Below are 17117 nucleotides of genomic sequence, written 5' to 3' on the forward strand. Positions count from 1 at the left end.
AAATTAAATAAATAACCTGTAATGCAATTTAGAAACATAGGAGTAGGCTGTTTAGCCTATCAATCTCATTCTATAATTCAATGATATCATGGCTGTTCTGTGAATCAACTTCACATATCTACTGTTGCCTACAACCCTTAATAGCTTTGGATGACAAGATTGTATCAATCTCAAATCTAAAATAAAAATTTGATCTAGCTTCAATTGCAATTTGCAGAAGAAAGTACCAAACCTTGATCCAGAACAAAGTCACACCCCTTAGGTTTGCAAGGAGTGCCAGTCTGGTTAGTGATCAGGTATAGGAGGACACAATCGCAGATGCAGTGCTGAAAATGCCTGACATTTGACCTATGTGAACTGTATTACCTTCATAAACCTTCTCCACCATCGAATCAAAAAACTCAATTAAGGTAGCTAAACATGATCTGCTTTTAACAAAACTGGGGACCACTTTCCTTTATTAACTAACACTTGTCCAATGGCTGTTACTGTAGTCCTAGATTTATACTTTCTAAAAGAACTGAGGTTAAACTGACTGGCTTGTAATTGCTATGTTTATCTTTACACCATTTATGAAGGGTGTGGGCATTTGTGAATCTCCAATCCTCTGGTGCCATCCATGTATCTGAAAAGAATTGCAAGATTATGGCCACAACCTAATTTCCACTTTCTCTCAGCATCCTCAGATGTATCCCATCTGGTCCTAGTGACTTACAATTTTAGGTACATCCGATCTTCCTAATATCTCAATTAACAGTTTACCCATCAAGTATCTGAACGACTTCCTGCTTTACAATATCAATTGCGGTACGCTCTTTCTTGGTAAAGACAAATACAAAACTATGCAACTCGTACTCAGCAATGCCCTCTGCCTCCTTGAATAAAGTCCCTTTATGGTCCCTAATCATCCCGTCTCTTACTTTTTAACCCTTTTACCATTTACATGCTAAGAGAAGATTTTTGAATTCCCTCTTATGTTAGCTGATAATATCATCTTCTCATTGTCACTTTTGCATTTTCTTTTTGAACTTCTCTTTAATTTAGTAATGCTGTTTTAATTTTATGTTTCTATCCGCACAACATGGAATGTGGCCCATATGAGCATCACTGGTAAACCTGGAAATGTGGTTTTCTATATCTGGTTTCATCATCAGTCAATAATAAAATTATGAAAAACTGTGGCTCCAACACAAATGCTTCTGTGACATTACCACTCACACCCTGCCAGTTAGAGTTCTTGTTCATAATATCTACTTTCTGTCTCCTTTCACTAAGCTGATTTCCTACATTATCCTCAATATCTCAAGCTTCAATTTGAGCTAAGTCTCTTATGAGGGAGTTTATCAAATGCCTTCAGGAAATTCATATAAATAATACATATAGATATTGCCTTGTCCTCTTCATTAGTGACATCTTCAAAAAATTCAATTGACTGTCAGGCATGACCAACTGTTTGCAAGTTCACACTGGTTCACATTCCAGTTAACTGAAAATTTTCAAGATGCTGTCACCCTATTTTTAATTCCAGACTCCGATAATTTCCCAATAACAAAATGGTCAATAATTCCCTGGTTTCTCTCTCTTATCTTTCTTCATTAGGGGAGTTCATAGTTTTCCAGTCAAAAAGGGACAGTTTCCAGATCAAAATGACATTTGAAATTTATAGTTAGGCTATCTGCAATGTTCTTCGTTACTTAAAACCCTAGAATGTAAACCAACTTGGCCTGGGGTTTTTGTCACTCTTTAGTATCATGGATTCCTTCATTATTGCTGCTTTGATGTATTAATTTTATTGATCCCTGTCTTTGATTCATTATTAATTTTTGGGGGTATCCAACATGCTGACCTCTTCTTCTACTATAAATGCGGATACATGGTAATTATTCAACTTGTTTACAGCTGTGAAGGAAACCAACTGATTCATTATAAATGATCAGTCATGTAAGTTTGCCTTCACGGGCACTTATTTTGTTATTGAGCAATATGGCACAGCACACTCTTAAAGAAAAATGATTATTAACCCACAAAGGTAGTTTGAAGCAACTCACTTAATTTCAATCTTTTCTTCTGATCCTGGGTGATCAAGAAGATCCCATTTCGACATGGTAATTGCTGTAAAATTAAAATTTATATTTCAATACTTCATTAGCAAAAACCCCGAATTGAGTGAAAGTATTAAATCCCTCAGTTACTGGGAACATAGCAACGTGTGCATTTTAAAACATTTCACTTTAGAAGAACAAACGAGATCTGCAGAAATAATACCAATTATTCCACAGCTATCTATCCATGCAGATGTGTGTATGTGTTCTGTGTCCCTCCTTCTGTGCGTGTGTGTGGTGTCCCTCGCTGCGTATTATGCCTTCTTTCATAAAACATTTGACATTTTGTCCTTTTGTCTGACCTTGATCGGAAAGGAGATTTTTAAATCACAAATTTTCAACCTCATTCTATTCTTCACAACCACTGTCTTGTGATTTAAAAAATTCTCATCCTTGTTTTGAAATTCCCCCCCATGACTTCACCCCTCCCCATCCCAGTAACCACTTCCAGCCCCTACACCCCCTCCCTATCCCAATAACCTTTTCCAATCCCTACAACCTTCCCCATCTCTGTAACCTTCTCCAGCCCCTACACCCCTCCCTATCTCTGTAACCTCCTCCAGCCCCTACATCTCTCCGTATCTCTGTAACCTCCTCCAACCCCTACTCCCATCCCCATCTCTAGAACCTCCTCCAGCTCCTATATCCCTTCCTATCTGTGTAACCTCCTCCAGCCCCCTACACCCCTCCCTACCTCTGTAACCTCCTCCACAGCTCTCACACCCCTCCCTATCTCTGTAAACTCCTCCAACTCCTCCAACCCTTCCTATCTCTGTAACCTCCTCCAACCCCTACATCTCTCCCCATTTCTGTAACCTCCTCCAGCCTACACCCATCCCCATCTAACCTCCTCCAGCCCCTACACCCTTCCCTATCTCTATAACCTCCTTCAGCCCCCTACATCACCTCCCTATCTCTGTAGTCTCCTCCGTAACCTCCTCTAGCCCCTACACCCCTCCCTATCTCTATAACCTCCTCCAACCCCACAGCCCTCTGGGATAGCTATGATTTTTCCAGTTCCCACTTCTTGATTATCCTGATTTTAGTTACTCCGTAGTGTCTATTGGATGGGATTCTCTGGCCTCCCAGCCCCATGTTTCCCAGAGACGGGAGTTGGTGAACCATTTACTGCCTGTGGGATTTTCTGGTCCTGCCGCTGTCAATGGGATTTCCCACTGATTTTACCCTCCATGTCGCTGGGAATGCCACAGCAACAGATGCGCTGTCAGTGGTGCTGGAGGATTCCGCAAGATGAATAGCTGGAGAATTCCAACCCCTCCATTATGCCACGTGGGCCCTAAACTCTGAAACTCCCTCCCTATACCTCACCTGTTCTCTAAGATACTCTTGTTAATACCTACCTCTTTGACAATGTCTCCCTGTGTGGCTAACCACTGTTGGTAAGCTCCTTGGAATTGTTTCCCATGTTAAGGACATTTACATTGTTTGTCATTTGTGAACAATCTCCTTTATCCGATTGTGGAATTATGGACCCAACATTCACTCTGTGATTCCAAATCTAAGGCAATTGTGACAACTTCAAGACTCCAACTCTCAGAAATCATTAAGATGCTGACTTGAAATATTTAAACAGAGCAAACTATTGATCTCAATTAGTTGCTCTGCCCATTTAATATACTGACTCACCACAGAACAGTACAACCCAACGTCCTGTACAGCAACAGGCCATTTGGCCCCTCACCTTTATGCTCCAGGTGAGCCTGTTCCCATCCTACCCCATCACACCCTATCAGCAGAGCTTTCTATTTCTTTCTCCTTCCTTGGATCTGGATCTATGCTATTCTCCCTCGTGCAGCAAATTCCACTTTCTCATCCCTCTTTGGATGAAGACTTTTCTTCCAAGTTCCTTCATGGATTTATGAGTATATTATTTTATTTCTGTCTGCTACAGTTACATGGATAAGATGGCTTATAGAGGGATGTGGGCCAAACGCCGACAATTGGGACTAGCTTAGGGGTTTAAAAAAAGGGCAGCATGGACAAGTTAGGCCAAAGGGCCTATTTCCATGCTGTAAACGTCTATGACTCTATTCGAGTGGCCCTACCCACAGGTCAGAAAGTTGGGGAGCAACCCCGTCTCAGCCTGTCCAGGAAGTCCCAACTGAATTTTATGTCCACCAGGGAGCTAGTGAATTGTTGTCTGTGCTCCCATCCTTTCAAGGACTGAAATTCTGTCTCAAAAGCTATCAGTCAATTGGAGAATTGGCAACTGTTTAGTCCCAACAGCATTACTGGGAGCTGTGGGCATTGCTGAACCTGCACCCTTTTGGGGAGAAGCAGCACGGATGCTTCACTCAGAAAAAGGTAAGTGCAGTCAGGGGTTATCAGGGCTGATCACAGAACAAGCAAGCAGAGAGAGATGCTGTCATTGTTTGGAGAATTAACCAGCAAGACCCCGACCTTCAGCTTGCAGGGAAGCCACCTGGGTATAACAAGTGGTTTCACCATAGATCTCAATGTGATCACTTTGGATTCTTCTAAACTCCAGAGATAGCTTTAAATTGAGGAGTGATAGATATAGGACAGGTGTCAGACATAGGTTCTTTACTCAGAGAGTAGTAAGGGCATGGAACGTCCTGCCAGTTTGCTTAGCAGCTGTTGGGAAGATCATGGGCAATACACTTGGAGGGGCATTGCATGATTGGAATAGGTTGGCATGGTTTTACTGAAGGGAGTCCTGTTAGACAAATCTTGGATTTTTTTTGAGGATGTATCCAGTGGGGCAAGTGAAGGGGAATCCATGTGGTGGATTCGGATTTCTGGAGGGCATTCGGTGGTGTGCCGCACGGTGCAGGATCTTGAGTTGGGAGTGGTGTACTGGCATGGGTGGAGGATTGGTTGACGGATGGAACACAGTGGTTGCCCCGGTCCAGCGTCGGCATCTCCACATCATGATGGATGGAAAGCAGAGAGTAGGAGCCAATATTAAGGGCATTTAAATGTTCATTGGATAAACATATGGATGATATTGGAATAGTGTAGCTTAGATGGGCATTAGATTGGTTTCATAGATCAGCGCAACATCAAGGGCTGAAGTGCCTGTACTGCGCTGTAATATTCTATGTACCACATGGCCAGCATACTAAAGTTTTAAAAACTGACAGACTTTTTTTAATGATTGAAGTCACGGCTGGCTATGACTCAAACAAAAGGAACTTTCTAGCATTCAGAGGGGCTGACAGCTTGTTATCTCTGAAATTACACTGACGACCCAGTGAGATGCAGAAGACCAACTCTCAAAGGAATTAAACATAAGCTATATACATTTAAGCCAGGTCTGGTCAACAGAGTCTGCCAGTCTGTTAGGACAAAGGACCCAGAAACCTCAAAATTCTTAATGATTGAAACCTTACTCTCAATAATCCAGACAAAGAAATATGCACCTTTTGTCAAAGCCAAATGGAGAAGTGGGAGTCGTATCACATGACCCTCCCAGCTGGCAGAACCAATTACCCTGTCTTGCTATACTGCTAAATGAATCAGCCATTTTCCATCAATCAAAAACAGCTCAGAAAAAGGATTCTGTCCATCTCTGAATGCTTGATCCAATCAATGCAATTTCTACTGGAATCTCTGTACCAACACTTTTCCAGCCCATACAATCATGGAAGTCATGAAAATTATTACCCAGCATCAGTCTCAGCCTGATCTCTGTCAAGGAATATACCATTAGACTTCTGATTCTCAACTCTAGACTCATGTGAAACAATAATTCTTATTTGTCCTGTGGTCTTTACCTTGTATATTTCTTTTCTTCATCCCTCTTTTGCTATACGAAATCAAAAAAGGTGGGATAGGTGGAGGAAACATATTGTAGGCTCTCTTCCCACATTTTGAATGCAAGATAAACTAATCCTCTAAATTTATCCAATCTCAATTTAGCTGCAGGATTAATAGAAAATCGGATCATACCAAAACCGAGGGGTTGAGAAATACACCACTGCTTATAAAGGGGGAAATCAAAAATAACTTTCTGTTTATAGGTGGATGGTAAGAGGAAAAATTAGGGGCTGGAAGTTAAACCCTCTCCTGTCTGCAACAATATTAATTTCATCTCTCCTGAGCTGAAGACTAATTTGTTTTATGAACCAACTGGTTATTTTGATGTATTTTTAAAATTTATAAATTAAGCTTAACACCATTTTCACAGAACAAATACTTCATTTCTGCAGCTACTTGGTAACAACTATACTATCCTTAATTCGTTAATTACAAACTTTCACTGAGCTGTTAACTTTGTACCATCATCTACAAATTCTGAAATTTGAGAATTTTTTTTAAGTTACTCAACAAGGTGTTGAGGATTACTCAAAATACACTTATTTCAGGATCTTAAAAGAAATACAAATGGTGAATTTTATTCAAAAAGCTAAATTTCTAATTGGACAATGGATAATCAAAGTGCTAACAAACATCAGGATTGGTCGAAATAGGGCACAATAGTTTGTAGTAAACATAAAAATTGAAGTGAATTGAAAATTCATACCATGAGATTCCAACTCAGATTCATCCACGGTTTCCCATTTTGAAGGTGCAATCTTTAACAGTGGTTCTTCCTTTTTAACAACCACCAGTTCCTCCACTTAGAAGCAAAACAAAATACATATTTTTAAAAAACTGTCACAAGCAGATTATCATTTATGCACAAGCTTATCAATGTAATTTTGCTAAGAGACTGTCATGAGGTGGATCATCGTAAGGTTTCTCTGACATTTGTGATGAAACTGGTAGCACTCTAGCCTGAGTCAGAAAGTCCCACTACAGGATTACAACACAAAAATCAAAGTTCACATTTCATTGAAATACTTTAGAGTACTACTTGGACAAAGATATCTTCTTTCAGATGATGTCCCATTTATTCTCTCAAATGCAATATTTCGAAGTTATCTCAGTATCTTGATCAAAATCAGCCCTCAAACAACATCACAAAGGTAATTTATCTAGTCACTTTCACATTGCTGTTTGTGGGAATATACTGCATGCAAATTGACTACCATGTTTCCTATATAATAGTGACTACAGTTCAAAAGTATTTAATTTGTTGTCAAACACCTTGGGATGTCCCCAAGGTGCTACATAAATACCAGCCTTGTGCATTTGTTCTGTATATGATATCCTTATTGGCACTTGCCTTATGGCCTATTACTTGATGGTTACCTCATTCCTATCTGTGGGACAAGGCTGTGTAAATATTGGTTGTGATGCTTCCTGGAATGACAACAGCAATTACACCTCTAAAGCACTTAAAATACTTTACAGCCAATTGAGACAATCTGAGAAAGCTGCAATCTAAAAACAAGTTATTTATTTTATGAAAACAATCAGAGATGAAGTAAATTTTTGAATGCGAATATGTATATTCCTTGAAATGACAAAATATGAGCTGGAATATAAAAACTGAAACTCCAAGTATTACTGAACCACCCCTTAATGAAGCTCATCAATAACATGGGACTGCAAATGTCCCTGAATACGTCAAAAACGTGCACAGGTTTCATTTCTATTTGAACTTAGCTACACATAAAAGCAATCGTAACATACTTCAGAAACATTCCTTCACTAATACTGGCTCGATGGCTACAAGGTTACCTAGAATTGCAACAGGATCTTGATCAATTGCACCAGGGGGCTGATGAACGGCAGATGGAGTTTAATTTAGATAAATTTTGGTAAATCGAACCATGGTAGGGCTTCTCAATTAATGGAAGGGTGTTGGGGAGAGTGTAGAACAAAGATCTAGGGGTAAGGTTCATGGCTCCTTGAAAGTGGAGTCACAGGTGGACAGAGTGGTGAAGAAGGCATGCTTGGTTTCATTGGTCAGAACATTAAATACAGGTGTAGGGGCATCCTGTTGAAATTGTACAAGACATTAGTAAGGCCACATTTGGAATACTGTGTGCACTCCTGGTCGTTCTATTTTAGGGAGGATATTATTAAACTAGAAAGAGTATTAGGATGCTACCAGGACTTGTTGGTTTGGATTATAAGGAGAGACAGGATAGACTGGGACTTAGGAGGCTTAGATCTTGTAGAGGTCTAACAAAATAAGGAAGGGTCAATAAATATTAAAATAGGGGAATCTAAAATTAGACAGCATAGAGTTAAGGTGAGAGGGGAGAGATACAAAAGGGTCCAGAGGATGGCAAGTGTCTGGAACAAGGTGCCAGAGGTAGTAGTAGAGGCAGATATAATTTTGTCTTTTAAAAAGCATTTAGAAAGTTATAGGGATAGATGAGTATCCAACAGTGACTAAAAAGTTATCACTCCTATTCTCAAAAATAAATCTATAATCGTCAGTCACTCACCACTGTAAATCTGCCTTATCAATATTGTTAATGTGCTTACTTGGCATTCCATCAAGGTCATCTTCAACTGATTTCAAAGGAATCCCATCAATATCATCTAATGGTGCTCCATCTAGTGGGATTCCATCAATTGGTAATCCATCAACATCATCTAATGGAGCAATTTGGTCACTGTCAATTGGTGTACCATCCACATCATCAATCACCTGAATAAATACACATTATCAGAATACAAGGAGGAGTTAATTAAATTTTAATATTGATAAATCATATATTGAATATCCTGGCTGGTGCTCACAAGTAAGTCAGTAGATATGTTGGTTTAGGTGAACAAGAGGTGGTAGAAATGATCAATTCATTCAAATGCAAATTAGGTAGATTTCACTCAGAAAATACATTAAGTAATTTGAGACCTAAGGTATGAATACATTTGGCAGGAACAGGTGACTTTGTGCCTCTGATTGCCAAAGATTTCCAGTACTGGGGTGGGGGCTCCCTTTGGGCTTGCCTGAGTCTACTGTAGAATGTTGACAGCCACTAATTTATGCAAAAGTGAAATTATATCTATATTAAAATATACACACATTTAATAGTATTTTCCAGATGAAATTACATTATTATACTACATTAACATTTTAAATCAGTAGTTTTAACTATTACAGGTGTATTTAATTAGTTTTGTATGTTAACTTTATTTAGAAGCTCAGAATTAGAACCTGGCAGTAGAGAATAAATTCCTGTTTGGTTAAAATTTACAAGTAGTTATTGGATTCATGTGGCTTGGTAATAATGGGAGGAGGCTGTTAAAGGCTGAGAACTGTGAAGGGAGGTTTTTGGGAGTGGCAGCAGAATGAAATGTTGGGAGTGAGGAGTTCTAGTATTGAGGAACACAAAAATGATGATGATAGGGTGCCAAAGTGCATACTGATAGGTTAACCTTGGCAGGGTACAAGAGCACTGGAAAAGGGATTATTGGATGTGAGACTATTTGATAGTCAATCTGACAAATTAATAATGGAACTGGAGTTTTGGAAATTGACACAAACAAGAGTGAAGGAACTAACACGATTTGGATGGTGGGGTTTAGCAGTAGCGTAGAGGATAGCTTCATAGGGCATGTTATTGTCTGTAACTACTGATAAGGTAGCAGGGTTATGAATAATTATATTGTGAAGTACTGTGAAGAAAGTGTGTGAGGTTCTGACAATTTCATACATGGCAATTCAAATTATGGCAGCTGCAAATCAGATTCAAGACTAATATTTGAAAACTACACTAAAAAACAAATAGAACCAAAGGGCATTGTTTCAGGAATGGCTTCTTTGCTCAACCGTCATTAAGACAATAGAGGTAAAAATACTGGAATGTTGTAAATATAAATAATGTCACAATGGGAGAGAACATAATAGCAGGGTGCATTTCAGTGAGTCAAATGGCAATTTTTGGTAAGTTACTTATATTATGTTACAGTCATTTTAGTTAGTTTTTCATTATTTTCTTTTACCAACAATCTTGCCAAGCTTTTCCCATCACAGAAAGCACAACAATAAAATCATATTGTTACTACACAGCTACTTGCAAAAAAAACTTCCATTTAATGTTGAGTGGGCTGAATCTGATAGTAGAAAATAAATTCCCTGGTTGGTTAAAAAGGGCAGCATGGTGGCACAGTGGTTAGCATTTCTGCCTCACTGCAGCAGTAAACCGGTTTTGATTCCCTGCTTGGGTCACTGTTTATGTAGAGTTTGCACATTCTCCCCACATCTGCGTGGGTTTCCTCCAGGTGCTCTGGATTCCTCCCACAGTCCAAAAGGCATGCTGGTTAGGTGCATTGACCATGCTAAATTCTCCCTCAATGTACCCGAACAGGTGCCAAAGTGTGCCGTCTAGGGGATTTTCACAGTAACTTCATCGCAATGTTAATGTAAGCTTACTTGTGCCATTAATAAATAAACTAAAACTTTACAGTTATTTATTGGATTCATGTGGCTTGGTAATGATGGGAGGAGGCTGGTTAAAGGTTTTGAAAACTGTGAAGGGAGGCTTTAGGGAGTGGCAACAGAACACTAACTAAAGCTATATCTCAAGAGCCAGTGCTTCTGACAGCAACCAACATCTCCAGAACCGAGAAAGCAAATTCAAAGGCAGTAGAGGTGGTGGTATAGCTTTGCTGATGAAGAAAGGATCAGTGCTGCAATAAGAAATGACTTAAGCACGAGAGATCAAGATGTTGAATCAGTCTGGGTAGAAGTAAAAAAAAACAAAAGTAGAAGTACTTGGTATGAGTAATCTATGGGTCCCCAAGCAGTAGTTCCGCAGGATAAGCCAGGAAATACTGGAGGCTTGCAAGAAAGGTACCGTAATAATCATGGGTGATTTTAATATGCACATAGATTGGAAGAATCAAATCGGCAAGGGTAGCCTGGCGGCAGAGTTTATTGAATGCATTAGAGATTGTTTCTTGGAACAGAATGTTGTGGAACCAAAAGGGAGCGGGCTACTCTGGATTTGGTATTGTGTAATGAGGAGGAATTAATTGATGACCTCATAGGTAAGGATCCTCCAGGGAGTAGTGAACATAGTATGATAGACTTCAAAATTCAGTTTGGGGGTGAGAAAGTGGAGTCCCACACTAGCATCCTGGAATTAAATAAAAGAAATTACGTAGGCATGAGAACAGATGTGACCCAAGTAGAGTGGTCAGGAAGGCTAAAAGGTAGGACAGCAGTTGTTTAAGGAGATACTCAAGTCCTCACAACTAAAATGTATCCCAGCGAGGAAGAAAGATGGTAAAGGGGGTAAAAAACATCATAATAAGGTATACCATATTGCAAAGGCCAGTGGCAGGCTGGAAGATTGGGAAACTTTTAAACACAAACAAAGGATACTAAAAAACAATCAAAAGAGCGAAGATAAATTACAAAAGAAAACTAGTGAAAAGTATCAAGAAGGATAGCAAAAGTTTCTGCAGGTATATAAAAGGAAAGAGAGTCGCTAGGGTGAATGTTGGTCTCTTGGAAGATGAAACCAAAGAGTTAACAGTGGGGAACGCTGAAATGGCAGAGATATTAAATCAATACCTTGCCCCAGTTTTCACAATGGAGGACACTAGCGCCATTCTTATAGGAACGGGCAAGTCAGAGGTAATAGAAAATGCAGAACTTGGAACAATCAACAACTCAGCAAATTATTGGGATTGAGGGCAGGTAAGTCCCCTGGTCCTGATGGCCTACATCCTAGGATATTAAACGAAGTTGTGGCAGAGATAATGGATCCATTGGTTGTAATATTCCAAAATTTCCTGGACATGGGAAAGGTTCCAGTGGACTGGAAAAATGCTAATGAAATGCCCTTATTCAAGAAGGGAGGAAGGCAAAGTGTGGGAAATTACAGACTAGTTAGTTTAACATCTGTTCTTGGGTAAGTATTCGAATCAATTATCAAGGAAGCAATATTAGGACATTTGGAAAGTCAAAATGCTATCCATCAGTTAGCATGGTTTTATGAAGAACAAATAATGTTTGACTAATTTGCTAGAGTTCTTTGAGGATGTAACAAGCAAAGTAGATCATGGGGTTCCTGGAGATGTAATATACCTGGACTTCTGGAAGGCGTTCAATAACGCGCTGCACAAAAGATTAATTCACAAGGTTAGATATCACATGAAATTAAGGGTAATTTATTAGCTTGGACTGGCTGATGAACAGAAGTCATGATGTGGAAATGCCAGCGTTGGACTGGGGTAAACACAGGAAGAAGTCTGACAACACCAGGTTTAAACTGTAAACTGTCTGTGCTGTTATATGCTCTGTCTGAGGCCAGAACTCTCCATTCACCTGACGAAGGGGCAAACCCCGAAAGCTTGTGACTTTACTATCAAATAAATTGGTTGGACTTAAACCTGGTGTTGTCAGACTTCTTACCGATGAACAGAAGACAGAGTTGAGATAAATGTTTTTTTTCAGGACGGCAAGAAGTAACTAGTGGAGTGCCACAGGGTTCAGTCCTTGGGCCCCAGCTGTTTATAATCTATATTAATGACTTGGATATAGGGATAGAACGTTCTATAGCCAAATTTGCAGATGACGCAAAAACAGTCAAGACAGTAACTTGCAATGAAGAAATAAGAATCATACAAATGAATATAGATGGGTTAGGGGAGTGGGCCAGAATGTGATAGATGGAGTTTAACATGGATAAGTGTGAGGTCATGCATTTCAGTCAGAAAAATGGGAAGGCGACTTATTATCTACATGGGAAGACACTTTGGGGTGCTCCGGTGCAGAAGGATCTGGGTGTACTCATTCATGAGTCACAGAAAACTCGCATGCAGGTACAGCAGATAATAAAGAAAACAAATGGAATGTTGACATTTATAACTAAAGGAATAGAATATAAAGGTAAGGAATTATTGATGCAACTATGCAAGGCATTGATGAGGTCACACCGAGTATTATGCATAGTTTTGGTCCCCTTATTTGAGGAAAGATGTAGTGGCACTGGAGGCAGTTCAGCGGACGTTCACTAGATTGATTCCAGAGATGAGGGGTTTGTCATATGAAGAGAGATTGAACAGTTTAGGCCTACGCTCTCTGGAATTTAGAAGAATGAGGTGAGATCAAATTGAGGTACACAAGATGATAAAACGTACAGATAAAGTAGATGTGGAGCGGATGCTTCCTCTTGTGGGGCATTCTAGGACGAGAAATCATAGTTTTAGGATTGTGGCCAAACCGGCCATCTAAAACAGCGATGTGTAAAGCATTCTAGGATAATTGGGCAAGAACTAAAACAAAAGGCTGCAGTTTAAAGACAAAGACAAACAGGCTGCAACCCTGAAGAGTGAATAAACAGGATATGGGTCATCCCCAGGATGAAAGGGACTTTATGGTCAAACTGAGTTGTTTCATCTCCAGGATGAAAGAGACTTTCTGGTCACACTGGATTGTGTACCAGACATAAGGGCCCCGTGAACCCTTATTTAGGAGGGAGGTATGTGACCTATGTGCCTCAAGCACCTACAGACACGACTGTTGGCAACACGCCCAGAGATTGGTGTGGCAGCACCTGATTGGACTCTCATCAATCAGGGGATCATGTCTTGATCGATTGATTGGCAATGGCCAAAAGGGGAGTGAAACCCAACAGGGTACAAAAGGTGCTGCGCAACCAGGAATCTCTCTCTCTCTGACCCCACGAACGAGCTACAACAACGGCGACCAGCATGAGGAGAGCCACCACACCTGAGAAGGAAGGAAGGAAGGAAGACCAGCGTCAGAGTAGCAGACCAGGCCATGGACCAGATTACGCAGAGGGTGACCGAGACTATCGCACAGATAAAGGCCAAAATCTGCTGGGGTACTTGCCAGTCATACAAAGTTAAATCAAGATCTTGTACTGGACTTGAATTCTAGTATTTCCTGTAAGATAACTTATTGTTGGTTAGGTGGGTGATTATTGATTGTGTGGGTTTAAATAAATATTGGCTGTACTAATAAGACGTGAACTCGTAGTTATTTGTCCACCGTATAAGGGTTAAAACAGACTGTGCAGCAGGCAACAGGATAAGGGGTAGCAAAATTTAAAAAAGAGTTGAGGAGAAACTACTTCTCCCAAAGGATTGAGAATCTGTGGAATTCGCTACCCCAAGTGCGGTGGATGCTGGGACAGTGAGTAAATTTAAGGAGGAGTTAGACAGATTTTTAATTGATAAGGGGTTGAAGAGATATAGGGAAAGGCAGGAAAATGGGGCCGAGGAACTTATCAGCCATGATCAAATGCCAGAGCAGATTCGGTGGGCTGAATGGCCTAATTCTGCTCCTATATCTAATGAACTTATAAATCATAAAATCCCTACAGTGCAGGAGGCCATCATTTGGCCCAACAAGCCAGCAGCAACAACAATCCCACCCAGGCCATATCCATGTAACCCCACGTATTTACCCTGCTAATGCCCCCGACACTAAGGAACAATTTATCATGGCTTTACCTGCACATCTTTGGACTATGGGAGGAAACCCACACAGACACAGGAAGAACACGCAAACTCCACACAGTCAACTGAGGCCAGAATTGAACTCGGGTCCCTGGCGCTAAGAGGCGGCAGTGCTAACCACTGTGCCACCATGCTGCCCACAAAAAGCCAAGAGAAGAGCTTCATTCGCCATCTGGTAGCATTAAAAAGATAATTCAATACTAATACATACGATAGGTCTTTCTGATAAATCGTCATCCAGTTTCATTAGTCCAAGGAATATATTCTGCAGCCTAATGAGGAATGGCTCTGGATACACTGCCCAATCTTCCCATGCTCTAAAGCATGTCATTATCCTTTGCTAAACAGAAATAAATAAAGCACAATTATCATTTTAAAATGTGTTATGGGACACAAGTGAAATCAGTTTATGTTAAACATTATTTTAATTCCAAACACTGGTAAAGAAGCATACAAGTTACAGCTTATCTATACAAAAATGAGTACTTTATAAAGTGCCAGATATCCTGAAAACAGCATTTGACACAGATCTTCAGTGTACAATTATTGTAGGATAAAGTAAACCAACTTAAAGGAAAATTAGAAATTCAGCACGAAAAAGCAACAGTTATTTCTTATCAAAGAAACAAATCACTGAGGGTTATTAAAACCAATACTGTGTCATAAATGCATCATGAACAGAACAACTGTCCTAAACAAAATCCCACACATAATGAACAACGTGAACGTTTTAAAGTAATGCAGATAAGGCAATTGGCACAGAGAATTAGTGCATGGTTTTCTTTCTTCAAATCTGGACATGAATCCAACCAAGCAATTAACGTTGCCTCTTGCTACCTCTGCTTATCAGATGGCGCTGTTAATAAAATCTGCTTGTAACAGTGGTATATAGAACAGACAGTGACAGTTTTGATTCACAGTCTGTGCAAAGTTAGTATATCATAGCCAGGGTGAAAGTAGCAGAATACTACAAATGGCCTCAACACTGCTAAACTAGTAAATTCAATCAAGGTTCCTACTCTGTGTCTCCTCAGTGTTGTCAATTCCACATGCTTGGAATGATGCTAAGGCTAATCAGTGATGTCACCTATTATCAAATTCTGGCTCAACAATCACTGCTTCGGTCATGCATTTAAGGGAGCGTTTCACATGTTTTCAGAGGACAATTAGTACTTGTGGAGCTGGACGCCAGCTAGAGTCAAAGTTATCAAAAATGCAGGCAGCTCAAAATTAGAGAAAGAGTAGGTGAATAAAAAGCCGTCCTCTTTCATATTTGCACGGATTGCGAGTAAAATCAATTTGTGGACTATTAACTCAGCTTCTAACAGCTCTTGATATTGTTGCATTTTGGCACTACTCTTGCTTTTAAGATGGTAACGTTGGTGTGGAAACTTGAAAAAGATTAAATACAGTTGCAACAAGGTTGTATGGTTGAGGTGAGGCAGATTAGAGAAATTTTATTTCAGCATCCATCAAGTGATATTTCTAATCTGAAATTGCTTAATGCTGAAAATATATACATTGCTGAAAATATATACAAGCAGTGGGGAAAAAAAAACATGGCTGTCAACTTTGATAAATGCCAAGAAGAATAAGAATATATAAACCTAAGCAGCACTTAGATCTTAGCAAGGTGAACATTAGGTTCACACAAGAATGATTTTCAAGTAGGCAACAAAGTTACACTATTGAGATTGCATTTAAAGTAATGGAATCCTATACTGCATGACAAGCAGTCTCAGTGAAAGGAAGCCTAAAAAGGGCTGCATTTTCCTTAACGTACTCATTTTTGATAGAGCTAAATATTTTTTATGAATTTTTAGTTTTTTATAAATATATTTTGGAGACTTTCCTACAGAATTATCCTTCCCTGCTTGGCCACTCCAAAGGTGTGAATTTAAAGGAACATCCTTGTTCTGAGGCAATAGGCAATGCTCTAAACTGATCCAATAGCAGCAGCTGAGCATATCTGCTGTAGAAATTAAGGTCCAAGGCCAGCCAGTTCTTGGGGTAGTTTAAAATCAAGTTCATGCCATGTTCCTTAAATTTTAATTATTGAAAACCAAAATCTTAAAGCAAAATTTTAAACCACGACAAGCTGAAGATATCAAACAAATTATTTTCTTAAAAAAACAAATAAATCTGGATAAAATGTTGTTCTATGAAAAATGGTGATGTGTTACACAAGGAGAACATTCTGTACTTTCATTCAATTATAAACTCTGTAGCAAAACCATACCTTGAATTGTTCTGCTTGAAGTCTCGCTTGAATCACTTTATGGGCTTCATGCATATCAGTAAATATTTGAGGGAGCCTGGTTTCAAAACTGTTAAAAGAATAAAATACTTCAAATTACACAAGCTATGCTGTTCCTGAAATCAATTCAAAAAATTTATACCAAAAAAGAATGAAACTTACTATTTCCTATAATAAGATGCATTGGCTACTTTAGCACAGGAATTGTACAGAATGTCAGACACTAAGTACAGCCTTGCTATCTGCAATAAAAGAAAAAACAAAGCATACATCTCAGCTTTTGGTTTTCAAAAACAGTCTCTTAAGTAACAGGTGCAAGCATCAACATTAAGTTTCAGTGATGTGCCAAATTATTAATCCAATATTTAAAGCTATATATTAAGCTTGCTGGAGGACTTTAGTAATAGCATGAAACACAATTAAACATGGTTAAGATA

At 39.4% G+C, this 17117-nt stretch overlaps 1 protein-coding gene across 2 annotated transcripts in view; it reads right to left on the minus strand.

The window, feature by feature from the left end:
• The window catches only part of LOC145342122 (U2 snRNP-associated SURP motif-containing protein-like), a 68459-nt gene that overhangs the window by 13599 nt on the left and 37743 nt on the right, over positions 1 to 17117 (minus strand). For both annotated transcript variants that reach the window (XM_080187362.1, XM_080187361.1), the window contains exons 16-21: positions 16843 to 16922; positions 16663 to 16750; positions 14635 to 14763; positions 8469 to 8634; positions 6610 to 6705; positions 2049 to 2112 (exon numbers count right to left, since the gene is read on the minus strand). In XM_080187362.1, the coding sequence (XP_080043488.1) occupies positions 2049 to 2112; positions 6610 to 6705; positions 8469 to 8634; positions 14635 to 14763; positions 16663 to 16750; positions 16843 to 16922 (623 nt within the window). The remainder of the gene's footprint in view (positions 1 to 2048; positions 2113 to 6609; positions 6706 to 8468; positions 8635 to 14634; positions 14764 to 16662; positions 16751 to 16842; positions 16923 to 17117) is intronic.

This window comes from Carcharhinus amblyrhynchos, chromosome 4 (assembly GCF_965287045.1).
Source record: "Carcharhinus amblyrhynchos chromosome 4, sCarAmb.v2.hapA, whole genome shotgun sequence".
NCBI classification, from domain to species: domain Eukaryota; kingdom Metazoa; phylum Chordata; class Chondrichthyes; order Carcharhiniformes; family Carcharhinidae; genus Carcharhinus; species Carcharhinus amblyrhynchos.